We start from the raw sequence: 13,172 nt of genomic DNA, 5'->3' as shown, positions 1-13,172 counted from the left end.
CCTCACAAATCATGCACCGATCTGGCATAATGTTATGACCTAATATTGTGTAGGTTTCTCCAAAACTGTTGTGACTCATCAGAGAACGGACATGGGCCTTCTGGGCCTTCCTGTGCTGTCTGGAAACTGGGGGGGCTCAGGGGGAAGGGCTTGTTCCAGTGAATCCCACAGATACTTGACCAGTTTGGGATCTAGTGAATTTGGATGCCTGATCAACACCTTGTGCTGTTTTCCATGCTTTTCTTTTTTTTAGTTAGTCTCAAACTATTTTTTCTTTGTGTGTGTGTGTCTGTGTCAGGCTGCATCCTGCTGAGGATGGCTGCTGCTATGGGGTGGGGGTGTCTGGTCTGTTCTAGGTGGGTGGTACATGTCTAAGTAACACTCAACACTAATGCCAGGTCCAAAAGTTTCCCGGCAGAATGTTGTATTGTCACGAGATGATCAATGTGATTCACTTGCAAGTCTGCATGCAGGTATCTTTACATGTTTCCCTGATAATTCAGTATGCAAGTGCACCTGTGCACATTTATAGTCTGAGGTATCAGACAATAAAGAGTTAATTTAAATAATAATAATAAAAAATAATATATATACAAAAATTTTTTAATTTTATTTATGTACTGGTAGGAGAACAGTTTCGTACAAAATAAATAAATATAATAACCATTTGGAGAGGAGTCGTCCTAATACAATTATCTATAGATTGTGTATACCCCACATATTGCAACTTATATTTCAATATCTGTGTTACTACTTGCAGTATGCAGGTTGCGAGAAAACTGAAAGAAACTGAAAATGTTTTTATGCACAAGTCGAGAAAAGACTCAAAAGAAAACCGAAAAGAGAGTACGGGAAGAGAACTCTTCATCATCTTTCTCATCATCTCTGCAACTTTTCGTCTCCTTTCTCTGACGAAAGGGGGAGGGGGAAGGGAGAAGGCGGGGGGAGGAGGGAGGAGAGAGGAGAGAGGGGAGCACTCGAGGAGAAAGGGCGACGTCAGAAGGCGGTGGGATGGCTTTGTGTGAGGGAGAAGGGGAGACAATCGCGTCCTGAAGAAAAGGAGACTGAGTTGAATGAGCGCCTGGAAAGGACCGCTTCTCTGCGCCTGCAAAGTCTCCGCGCTCTGACTTCGCGTAAGTAAAAGACACCGACAACGAGGAAACTGCTTTGGCTGTCAGCTGCTGAGAGTGTCATTAATGAAAATGTTGTTCTTGGACTGATTTAGAGCAGTAGACGAACGCGTTACAGCGAAATCTTGAATCGAGCTTTTTTTTTATTGCTTAATAGGGAGCTGCTGTGTGTGCATGCTTCGCCGATTCTTCATTCATTGGTGAAATACCACTTGAAGATGTTAGATTTTTTTTTTCTTTTGAAGATGTTTCCATGGTTGAGTATTTATTCAAATCAAATATGAGATGTGAGCAGCTGCAGCTGTCTCTGCTTCACTGTCTTCATTTAAAACATGTGGTAGCAGTTGGACATCACTGCATGGTGCCTGTCAGGGAGGAAAAAATAGCTTCTACAAATATATATTTTTTGTGGTTTTTACTTTCACACGTCCCAAACACTCTCCCCTTCGCTCTCCACCTCAAACTCCTCTCCTTGAAGTGCAGGGAGGAGGTCCCCTCTATGTGAGAGCCACCCATGGAGCTCTGTGCTGAGGGGAAGTGGTACTACATCATAAACTAAACAAAACCAGGAACATCTGCAGTGTTTATTCAAGCAGAGTTCAAGGACAAACTTAAGTTAAACGATGAGAGGCGCGGATCGTCACTCACCGCCCGGTGGTGCACCTCAACTAAAAGAAAAGCAGTTTCACATCAACTTTTCTAATGCCATCGTTTTGTAACGCAGTTACTCTGAAACTGCCTCCTTCTCCTAGAATGGGTTTTGACAAGTGCAAACGTGTCATCAGATGGGGCAACGTGATGCAGAATTGCGAAAGGAGGTTTTTCGCCAGAGGTGACTGAGTAAGTTCTGCTTCATCGTGAACAGAAACGTCTTGTGCTCAAGCTGATCTGTGGATTCATGTCTGTAGTATGACTGGCAGCTCCTGCTCACGAACACCAGTTACTCACAGTCAGTTCTTTACAATGTAGCTTTCTTAGGTTTCGTAGGTTCTAAATTTGTTTGTTTGAGGACAAGTTGTGCAAGCAACAACTTGCAAATTGTAACCTGTCCTTCATGGATTCCTTGTCGTGTGCAGGTGGATCCTTAAATATTTGATGGAACTGTTTTCATGGGCTAATGAATTCGACTCTTGACACAAAATCCTTGACACGCCTTGTTGAATTCAGTAAAGTTCATGTTTTTCTTTGCCCTCCACTCATTAGTGTTTTCTGCCTTCTTAGAGTTTCAATGGGCCAAGGAACAACAATTGCTACCTGCTCATTAGCAGTTTTTTAAAAAGAGGTCAAAATCTAAATCCATACAGTTTAAGCAATTGCAGAATCATACACGAACAAGGATTTGTTGAATGGCTGAATAAGAGAGTGCGGAGCTCCTTAAAAAGAACAAGGAAAGGACAAGGGCAGGGAGACCTTTGTGTGTACGTCCATCATCTTTTCAGAAACACGCTGGAGAGCAGGAGTGAAGAAGGAGCAGAGCGAGGCCCTGTCATGCCTGTCTTTGTGTCAGTGAAATGTGAGGGTCACCGAGGGGCTTTGTGCGTCAGAAACCGCGGGGGCCGCTACAGAGTCAGCAGCGCGGGGAGTGAGGGGCCGGGGGTCCTGCACACACTGAAGAGGTTAGGGGCCACGGCGACCTGTCTTTGAGAATGAAGGAGTGCATTCTGGGCCGACAGTGGCATGTCTTTGAGAGCCAAGGAGTAGAAGGGCGGGGGGGGGGTCTCATGCCTTTGTGTTGCCTTTGTTGAGCACCAGAAGAAGAAGAGGGCTGATTTTATTCAGTCGCTTTTTTTGGCACACACACAAATGAGCCTGGCCGGTTCTTTCCTCTGGGGAAGTCATGCAATTTAATGCAGTTATACTCCGGATGAGTGAACACAGGCGAGCACCTTTCACGGTTTATGAGTGTGTATTTGTTTTTGAGTTTGTGCGTCAGTAAGCAGCCTTCATTGTTTTGGCGTGCTGCTGGAGGACCTCTCGCTGTTGACTTGTTGTTTACATTTTTGGAGCCTCGGGCGGCCCGCTGGTTGTATATAACAATTAAAACATTTCTTTACTCATCATGTGTAGCCTGGGAATAATGAGTTATTCCCAGGCTTTAATAAGTTTTTTTTTTTTTTTTGAAATGTTTTATGGTGTTTAATCTCGGTCTGTAAAATAACTCTGGCGCTCATCAAACATGCGTTTGATGACGGCCATCACTCACAGGCTGCAGCTACGTTGGACACAAGTTGTGGTAAATGCCGATTCATGGGAAACATGTCCTCCCCCATGCAGCTCTTTCATTCGCCGTCTGTGGAGGGCAACAAACGCAGCACATGGTTATGGTTAGAGAGTTCGCGAAGAGAGACGCTCTTGTTTCATAATATCTGGGATGACTGGGAAAGTTTCACGAAAGCCAAAGAAGCTCATCTCTGGGCTTGTTCTCCTGCCGTGCCGTGGACGTGTTGTGTGACTCAGCCTTTCGCTATGACTCCCTTGTATTTGCAGGTGGATGTTTGCCTTCCTGGGGCTATAGCGTGACACTCATTAGGATTGTTTGCACTCACACAAGCTCTCTCGTCTTTATTTGATTTAAAGGCTTTGTTGTCTCTCGCCTCTGATTGTAGCAGCTTTCCCAAATCTGCTTTTTTTTTTTTTTTTAGATCCCTGGAGCGGAAAAAGAAGCTGATTTATTCAGTGGATAAAAATGATGAAAAGTTTACGAGTCAGCACTGCAGGGCACGAGCGTCTTTTACCATGACTGATGTTGTGGCTTGTCAGTTGTTCTGACGTCACGGACTCTGCTGTGCCAGAGCAGACTGTCACAATGAAGCCTTTCTTTTAAACGAGTAATAGATTGGGATTGGCACACTTTAGGGTGTAGTGTTTTCCCCATGAGTCTGTGGTGCGTGTTCTATATTGAAGTTGCTTCATTCTGGCTCGTAGCTCAGCTGCTTGCATTCTTCTACGAAAGAGGGATATGTTTGGTCCTGCCCACCCCTGACTGCTATCACACAACTTTACTATCTCGTTTGGGAGTTTCAAAATTTCCTCATTCTTGAATTCGCTACGTGATCTGCCCGCTGCCCACATTTTGTTTGAGTAGCTGTGTGGCGGCCCGTGAGGATGCCGGCTCAGCCTTTTATGTGGTTTTGGTTTGAGGGCTTTCCTCCTGGCTCGTCCAGATGCATGGCCAGGCCAGACCAGAGCAGGCGCAGCAGCTTAGGGAACAGATTGGGTTTGGGTTTGAGGTTTCTAGTCCAGGAACGTTGGCTGAGGGAGTCGTCTGTGTCCCAATCAATGATGTACCATCTCAAACATGCTTTTGTATACGGGCTGAGATAAGCAAACGTATTTACATCACCTCTCACTATTTTTATTCACGTCCATGATTGTCTAATGTGCCTACCCTGTAATCTTCTTTTACACCAGCCTACAGCAGTGACCGGTGCTCATTACCTCAGCGCCCTGGCATGCTACCAGCGCTGTTGCTGATATCTCAGACCAATTACTCCAGATTTACTCCTCAGTGGCCGCCTCTAACTAACGGTCAACTGACTGACCCACATATGCCTTGCGTCCGCTGCTTTGTCTCGGGGGTTAGACACAAACTGTTTCAAACGTTTCAGCTCATTAGGAGAAATTTTATTGGGCGTACAGGCTGCTCAGCCAAAACGTTGTCCACATGGCTGGCTGTTGGCCTGCTCTCTGTGTTGTTTTAAAAAAAAAAAAATATCAAAAAATTGTATAAATTCCATTAAAGAGAGAGTCTGTCTCATAGCAGCAAAGGCGACTGTTCGTTTTGGCTCGCTGAGTGAAGGACTGGAAAACTGTGTGTGAGTTGGCTTGCGGGGCTCGCTACATGCATCTAATCCTGTGTGGCAGGTTTGGTTTCTGTCGTGGGCAGAAGCGCAGTGTGGGATAAAGCAGGTCCAGGTCTTCACCTTTCATCTTCTCGCATATCTACCATAGCATCGGCCGAACTCAGCGTTGCGGAGGATTTATGAAAGGAGCATAAGACTCGGAGGCAGGCGCGTGGTGTGCTGCAGTAACAAAGATCTGACGCTCTGAAGATGCATATCTATCATAAGCAACTGGGAGGCAGAGACCTCTAACTCATGGCGCCTTGATCAGCGTGTTATGAATAAGTCATAATTCTGAGTGTCTTATGTCCAGTGAAGTGTAAAATACTCCTCCCTCGGCACTCGTATAAACACACAGAGAATCTTGACCTTGCCAAGGAAGTGCTGCTCAAGCACTTTCCCAGAAATCTGTTCAATGGCCAGCAAACAAGCGGAAAGTATTCGTCATGTTCAGGATGCACTGACCTTTCTGCCTGCTAAACAACACTCCAGCGCACACACGCTCATTGTCACACGGTGTGTGGCATGTCCATATGACCGCAAACACGTGCAGTCGATTGTTGAGCACGTTTTTTTTTTTGTAAGATATTAGTTTTATTGTCAAAAAATACTGACGCTCATGCTCGCAACTTGAACTGTTAGATTCCCCCTGACCGCAGTCTTTAGCGAGACAAGAGAAAGGCATGATGAGTTACGAGTGAAGAGATTTCCTGTAAGAGCTTAGAGAGATCACACAAGGTGCCTGCCGACTGCCCCTGCAAGGTATGTTTAGGTTCCACCTCTGTAGTTTAAAGAGCCAGAGCTGCTAATTTGTGGGCATTGTAGTCTTAACAGACAGCACCGTGCCCGGGCTGGATGCACAGACTATAATCTGCTTCACACTGAAACTCCAAAGGGCACCTAAAACTGGAGCCTTGCTGGCTGGAAAAATAAAAATAAATAAATAAACAAAAACATCCAGACATGTATGCATGCTTTGCGCGTGCAATTTATTCAGGATGTCCACCAGTTAAAGCAAAAACCTGCATGTACTTGTGAGGTTGCTATAAATAGAGCCTAAAACACGGAGTGTGTGGTGAGTGATTGCTGCCGTGTGAAACCATTGTAACTACTGCAGAATGGAAGCTGTGATAACAATAAGGAGAGCCGTGATGTGTGGAGAGGCCTGGAATAAACTCAAGGACCTTTATAGAACAGGGCGCTCCCTGACCTGTCCTCGACTCCATGGAAGCGGAGTCACAAATACGAAACGCGTGTCTTCGGACATTCCTTTTACACTTTCTGCAGAAACCTGTGTGGTAGTTTAGACTGGAGGAAAGATGGTTTGGGAAATCGCGCTCACGATGTGTGATGCCGCTTCAGAGGCCTCCGCGCAGACACAGGTCCTTCCTGTTTGCTTCCTGTTTACTTCTGCCGCTTCCCCTCCGACCGATAATAAAACGTGACGTCGCCGTCCCCGTCGCAGTGACTTCACCCAGAGCGGTTGTAATTTAAAAAAGCGCTCCCTCTGTTTATCTTCAAGCCGGGTAATTATATGTAGACAGTGTGTTTTGGCTGAGGTTTGGTGTAATCTCTAATTAGGATGAAATTGTAGTAGAATCAGAATAAAGAGGATTTTAAGTGCCCTCGGAGCCCAAACCGAGAGGATGGAATGAGATGAACGGGACTTTTATAGATAGGCATTGCTGCTATACTCAAATCAAAGCAAACCTGTGTGCAAGCTTCCCTCACACAAAGACAAGACTGAATCCTGTTGAAGTGAGTCAAACCCACATCATAAGTGCTTCAAATATCTTACCTGCCTCTCAGATGTTGTCATGCCTGTGACTTTGTTATTGTGACCTAGTTCAACTGATCTGTTCTGCACTGCATGAATCAGTCCGTCTTTTATTTTTTTTTCCTCCAGCTGCATGAGATAATACTCTTATTTTGTGGCCTGGGAAATGTCTTGCCTTGGTATGACTCAGATCATATCAGACAATATACAGCGTCAGTGTTCATTCCCCAGCACATGTGGTGGAATGATTTACCATCCTAAATCAAGACTGGTGGGGTGGTTATGTAGAACCTAACACCACACTCATTCCCCTCGGGCCGTCAGAGTGAATTATAGCCCATAATGAGTGTTTTTGAGCCGAACTTTTCATCACTGAGCAAATGACACATTCACTAGGAATTAAAGCAATAACACGTTTGGGCCGTCCACTTTTATCAGTTAAACAATCCTCCCCTGCACTTCATGTGAATGTTATGGTTCCATTAAATTAAAGCCTGATTTGTTTTTATTACCTCCACTCGGCTGCAAAATAAATGGGTTTATGCTTCCAGATTTTGAGATGGCATCCTTTGATGCCGATCCCTCCGTACAAAAGGCTGACTGCTCTGGGTGATCCGCTAACCTTGCCGTCGGCAGATTGAGGAGATGTTGCTGTAGAGGATGAAATAGTCTGTGTCTGTGACTTAAAATCACTTCTCACATCTAGGTTTTTTTTCTTTTAAATGTTTCTCTGTTGAAGCGGGAGGAAAAATCAGACACAGTGAACTTTTTATACCAGAGCCACCTAGATCTTGAAAAGGAAAATAGACTAAGCAGAAGAAATAAAGCAGGTGCATTGAAGCCGGTGGATTAGTGGATTAGCTACTATGTCAATAAAGACGTTGCTGTGTTCACTTTCATTGTGCTCGGACGGAGGCTGAAATTTTCCGGTAGAAACTTCAAGATTTCTTTCTCACTTTCTCACAACACCATATAAATAAAAGAAATAAAAACCCGCAAGGAACAAAACAGAAAGAAGGTGCAAGAAGTCTGTTAAATCAAAGGATGAACAGCTTAAAGGTTGGATATTGGACGCCCATTTCCACAAGTTGATATGTTTCCATCATGACTTGATGGAATCTCTGTCACATGTTTCAGTTAAAAATGAATGAATGGTTGTATTAAACACGACTCTATTAACCAGGACAGAAGCAGCCCTTTTCACAGCAAGTCATTTTACCCTCCTGAGAATGAGCTTTAACCTCGCTCCTCTCCTCCAGGACGTACGCCCACACAGGACCCGGCAGACATGCTTTGCCTCAGCGTATCAGTCAGAAATGTTGACCCATAAGCGCTAAATCGGTTAGCCTACTGTTCCACAGCAGCACATGCAGCAATACGAAAACTTATTAAAATATAAATGACACGTTAAAATGTTCTCTGGACGTCGTGCTGCAGTTGCAATCAGTGGGAGTGACGGTGGAGAGGTGAGGCAGCGTGTGAGCTGTGAGGGAGTCTGATGACTTGAGTGTGGAAACTGTTTGAGTCCACTTGATTTCAAACACTAGGTTTGAAAGGGTTTAATCGACGCTCTCAGCCTCTGAGACTTGGAAATACAGGCGCTTCTCCCGACTCCACTGGCGAGATCCACCAAGCAGGCGAAGACGACCGGGCTGTGTTTAAAGCAGAGCCCGCATATTTTCCTGCGTGTATCATGATGTTGGACCATGACATCAGAGGGCCTCTGAGAAACCTCCCAGCTCCCACGAGACCGTGGTCACAGCAGCTAAATCATAACTCAGCAACAGTATCCCCACCCGTTTGACATCGACATATACACACACTTCAATGCTGCGTGCACGCAGACACACGCGGCACTGAACATCATCTGTTATAAGTTACAAGTAATTTGTAATCAGGTTCTGATTGCTGTTGAATGGAGAACAAAGGGACTGTTAATAAAATGCTTCGATAAAGCCAACGTATTCAGGCAGTAAATCAAACGGGGAACTGAGTGATCGGGCTGATGGGTTCTCGCCACAGCAGTGAGCCCCTGCCATGTTGCGCTGTGTGTTACCGTCAGATGTGGGAACGCTGTAGCGGAGCTGCGTGTGCTCACGTGCGTTAACTGCTGCTCGTTTTCAAACGCACGCACAGGGCTCCTGTTGGCGCGCAGATAACATCTAGCGCTCAGGGGCTCTGTTAATCGTTTGAATGAAGCGATGACAGGATGAACTGCGTCGTCTCTCGACGAGTTTATGTGATTCACTGCTCCAGCAGACATCTGGAAGTGTTGCTCATGGTACACTCACAGACAGCTGGCTAATAGTGAATTTAAAGTAGCGCTCTGTGGGAAGATTTTATGCCGATGATGGTGACAGAAGTACACACTGGGCATCCTGTGGGTCATCCAGCGGACACAAGGGAGCACGTGATTCATCGCTCTTACTCCATGCCTCTTTTCCCTCTTGTATTTCATGTATAAACAGACTTGATTGTGTCTCGGTCTGACTCTGATGTGTCTCTATTCCCGTAGGTTTGCTACTCAGGCGATACCATGTCCAAGGGAAGCTGCTTCTGTGTGCTGTAGCTGTTTGGAACGACCGGAGTTGGATCTTGCCTCAAAGAGGAAGAAGGGAAAGCAAAAGAGAAACAGTGTTGAGAGGAGGGACGACATCTGCTCTGAGAGGATAAGATCAGCCGGCCATCTGGATCCGAGCGAGGAACCTATCAGACATTTCTCTTTAGAAAGGGAAAGAATTTGAACTCTGAACTCTGAGCGCTCCCTCACGCAGAGCTTTTAAGAGCTGTTTTATTTTTTAATTTTTTTTTATCATCTTTATCACTGCTTTTTATGTCACAGAGCTGACACCATGTGCCATGTCATTGTAACGTGCCGCTCCATGCTCTGGACCCTGCTCAGTATCGTCGTGGCCTTTGCCGAGCTCATCGCGTTCATGAGCTCTGACTGGTTGCTGGGATACCCCCGGTCGGACTCCATTGAGAGCGAGGTGAGAATGGACTCCAGGGAGTACCGGCCGTCTCTCGGCCTCTACAGCCGCTGCCTCCGCGTCGGGTCCCGGGATGCAGACGTGAGATGCGGGCCCTATGCCGAGACGTTCGGAGAGGTTGCCAGCGGCTTCTGGCAGGGTGCCATGTTGTTTCTGGCAGCGGGGACATTAGTGCTTGGGTGTGTGGCCTGCATCTCCATCTTCAGCCTGTGTTTTCAGAGCATCTTGAAGAAGAGCATATTCAACGTCTGCGGACTGCTGCAGGGCATTGGAGGTGAGACACTGTGGATAATATGTCTGTATGACACAAGAAAAAGATGAACTTCCAGACAAATTGAGCTCTCGTGGCCATTATGTGTTGTATTTTAGATCGTTACTTTATTTAGAGGTGAACATTAAATGAAGGAGTGTAATAATCCAGTATGTGACGAAGGTTCGACTGGAATTCAAAACTAGGTTAAGAGAGCACTTCAAAGTTCAATAGAACATATTAATACGATACAGCACACTGACAAGAGGTAATTTCAGAATTTGCAGGACTTAATATTGTTCTTTATATTCTGTAACATATAGTGATGTTATGGAAGAGGTTTACAAAAAAATCTTGGGTTTGGGCATTGACGTCACTGCAGCGAGGGTCCACGCCACCGTGAGTGGCAAAAACATGGAGAAATGAAGCCGTAAATACAGCAGGATCGGGGAATTGAGGAAATAAAAGATGCTTACGTTAAGAGGAGTGATGCAAATATTATGTTTATTGTTTTATTGTTGGAACTGAAATAGTTGCTGTCGACCGTAACTACACCAAAACAGCAATATCCACAAACTTATCTGACAGCCCTCAGGAACGTAACTAAAGTAGTGACTTAAGGTATGACTTCAACAAAAACACAGCATAAATTAATATTACCTGACACAAAATGAACCACAACACCAGTTTTCAGTGCCTGGATTCCAGTTGTTTCTTCGTTATGCAGCGATCAATTTACTTCTCTTTTTTTTGGCAGTTGGAGATATCTGTAAAAATACATCTGTTTTTCAGATCTGTTGGTACAGGCATTTGCCACAACAGCTCTTTACATTTTTGTAATTAATTTTACAATTTAGACGCTACTAAAGCCTGTGATTCAAACTAATGCTGCTAATCTCCATGTTCAACTGACACTTTTTGCCACTCGGTGGCCGTAACCATGGAGACGTGCGCTTGCTGACTGACTTTAATCTCAGAATATAGAAATTTGGAAAATGGTTGAGAACTCAGATTAGTTTTTACTTTTGCAGTGATTATTTTAATTCTTACAAAATCAGACTAGATGTCAAAAAAAAAAAAAAACTGAAATCATAGCAGACCCTTTTCTTGTTTCACTTGTTCTGTGTTCCCATTCTGAAATGTCCACATGCTAGGGAAGCTAGAAGCTGCTACTTGTTCCTGGAGCTAATCCTGATAATTTGAGATAAGTGACATACAGTCTTTGAAACAAAGACTATGCAATGCAACATATTACTGTGCACAGCTTTTCTCATATTTCTTTTAACAATGGTCTGCAGCAGGTGTGTGTTGAGCAGGTAGTCTATCATTATGTGACATTATTGTAAGCAGGGTGGAGGTCAAGTTGAGTCTTTCATCACAAATCAAATGCACGTCGGCTGAAAACATACAGTAGATGTTATCTTTTGCTGAGTTGAGTCACCATTTCCCCACCTGCCCTGTGATTTATTGCAGCCTCTGTGTTTACGTGACTAAACCCCTGATCTCACTGTCTGCTCTCTCCTCAGGCCTGCTGCTGATGGTGGGCCTCATGCTGTACCCCGCCGGCTGGGGTTCAGAGAAGGTGATCAAATACTGCGGCGTCGAGGCCTCGCCCTTCAGACCGGCGCAGTGTTCGCTGGGCTGGGCGTTCTACGCGGCGATAGGGGGAACGCTGGCGACCTTCATGTGTGCCGTTTTGTCTGCGCAGGCGGAGATCGCCACCTCCAGCGATAAAGTTCAGGAGGAGATTGAGGAGGGGAAGAGCCTGATCTGCCTGCTCTGAGCCGCCAGACATCTTCGGGAAACTCCAAGACCTCATTCCCCTTGACCTACTTTCTCTCACGTGGACACCTGAGGATTTCTCTGAGGGGTTTTCCTCATGATGGCCCTGATAAAATCAGCCAGTGCTGAAAACATACAAGCTGGAAAATACCTGTTGATACCAAGACAAATGATGATACACATTTTTTACTTTGACAACTTCAGGTTAAATCAGCTAACATCCTCTTGTACAGAAGTAGACAATTGAACGTCACTTTTTTTTTTTTAAACAAGATTTATTTTTCTACTCAATGTTGCCTTAAACAAACCACTTTACTTGTATAGCAGACGACTAGTTTGAGAAGCTGTAGTGGAAATGTCATTAGCGTTGTTATGGTCAGGTTAAAGACTTCCAGTAAGACGGTGTTTAGATTTTTCGTCAGTATAGTGTTCATTCACACGGTTCACCTGCAAATCTCAACAAACCACAGAGCGCCAGAACAGTGCGTCTGCTAAAACACACACACAACAACGGCTCACATATGCTCTGAGCGTGTTGGAATGTGCGTCACAGACATTAACCCCTGGCTTTCCTTAAACGTCCGCGCGCTCGGATTCAGCAGCACTTCAGATGGGCCTCGGATCCAAAGGGATTGCTCACTTCACTTCAAAGGGAGCTCCTCTTGTTAGGCTGATTGTTTGTGGGCCCAAGTGTGCGCAGAAAAAACACTGAGACCTGCCAGATGTTTCGCTGGTGAGGAGATGTTTGCTCACAGTGAGATAAAGCAGGTTGCGTCAACGCAAAATACCCTGTGACGTGCAGAGAACCATTTGGACAAGATGTGGTTTAAGAAAAAAGAAAAGAAAAAATAAAGTTGCAGAATATTAAAGAAGCTCATCGTAGTAGCTTCCGTTCCCAAATAACGCCTGATAATTTGCACACGCGCCTCAGTTCATTGTCTTTCTCACTGCTGCATATTTTATACATGTTTTCTGTTTCTTATTTTCTTTCCTCCATGCTCCGTACGTCACTGTAAATGTTTAAGCGATGCCGTGCTTTTTTTTATTCGTTGTAGGTGAGATGTGCAATAATAATTCCACTATAGTGTTTGTTTGCTGTGAGAGCGAGGCCAAAAGTGAAAGCGTGATATGGATTTGCATCCAAAAGCGTCATCTAGTCTGTGTCCGTGCTTAAATTAAATGTTTTGGCTTTGTCTGCTGTTTTTGTTACATTAACAAAAGAGTAATGACACCTTGATGTGTGTGAGGAGAGAATGTGTACTTAAATAAAGCAGGCGTTGTTTAGTAAATGTGATTTCATGTGTGAAATGAGTTACTTGCACCGTGTCCAAACTTTGTGAGGAAACACTGACACCTAAAGGCGGAAGGTGGACGACACACAACACTAATTTGAGGAAAGAC

The 13,172-nt window shown here is 44.9% G+C and overlaps 1 protein-coding gene across 2 annotated transcripts; it reads left to right on the top strand.

Moving 5' to 3' along the window:
- The first annotated feature begins 990 nt into the window (after nucleotides 1-990).
- Nucleotides 991-13,065, top strand: LOC125011801 (LHFPL tetraspan subfamily member 2a protein-like). Of its 2 annotated transcripts, none has more exons than XM_047591149.1 (3): nucleotides 991-1,133; nucleotides 9,265-10,013; nucleotides 11,516-13,065. In XM_047591149.1, the coding sequence occupies exons 2-3, from the start codon at nucleotides 9,602-9,604 to the stop codon at nucleotides 11,770-11,772; spliced, it is 669 nt and encodes a 222-aa protein (XP_047447105.1). In that variant the 5' UTR covers nucleotides 991-1,133; nucleotides 9,265-9,601; the 3' UTR covers nucleotides 11,773-13,065. The 2 variants fall into 2 exon arrangements, with proteins under 2 accessions (XP_047447105.1, XP_047447106.1); XM_047591150.1 differs by lacking the exon at nucleotides 991-1,133 and adding an exon at nucleotides 1,182-1,970.
- Nucleotides 13,066-13,172: the final 107 nt, after the last annotated feature.

This window comes from Mugil cephalus, chromosome 8 (genome assembly GCF_022458985.1).
Source record: "Mugil cephalus isolate CIBA_MC_2020 chromosome 8, CIBA_Mcephalus_1.1, whole genome shotgun sequence".
Classification (NCBI taxonomy): Eukaryota; Metazoa; Chordata; class Actinopteri; order Mugiliformes; family Mugilidae; genus Mugil; species Mugil cephalus.
This window is presented reverse-complemented; position numbering and strand designations above follow the sequence as displayed.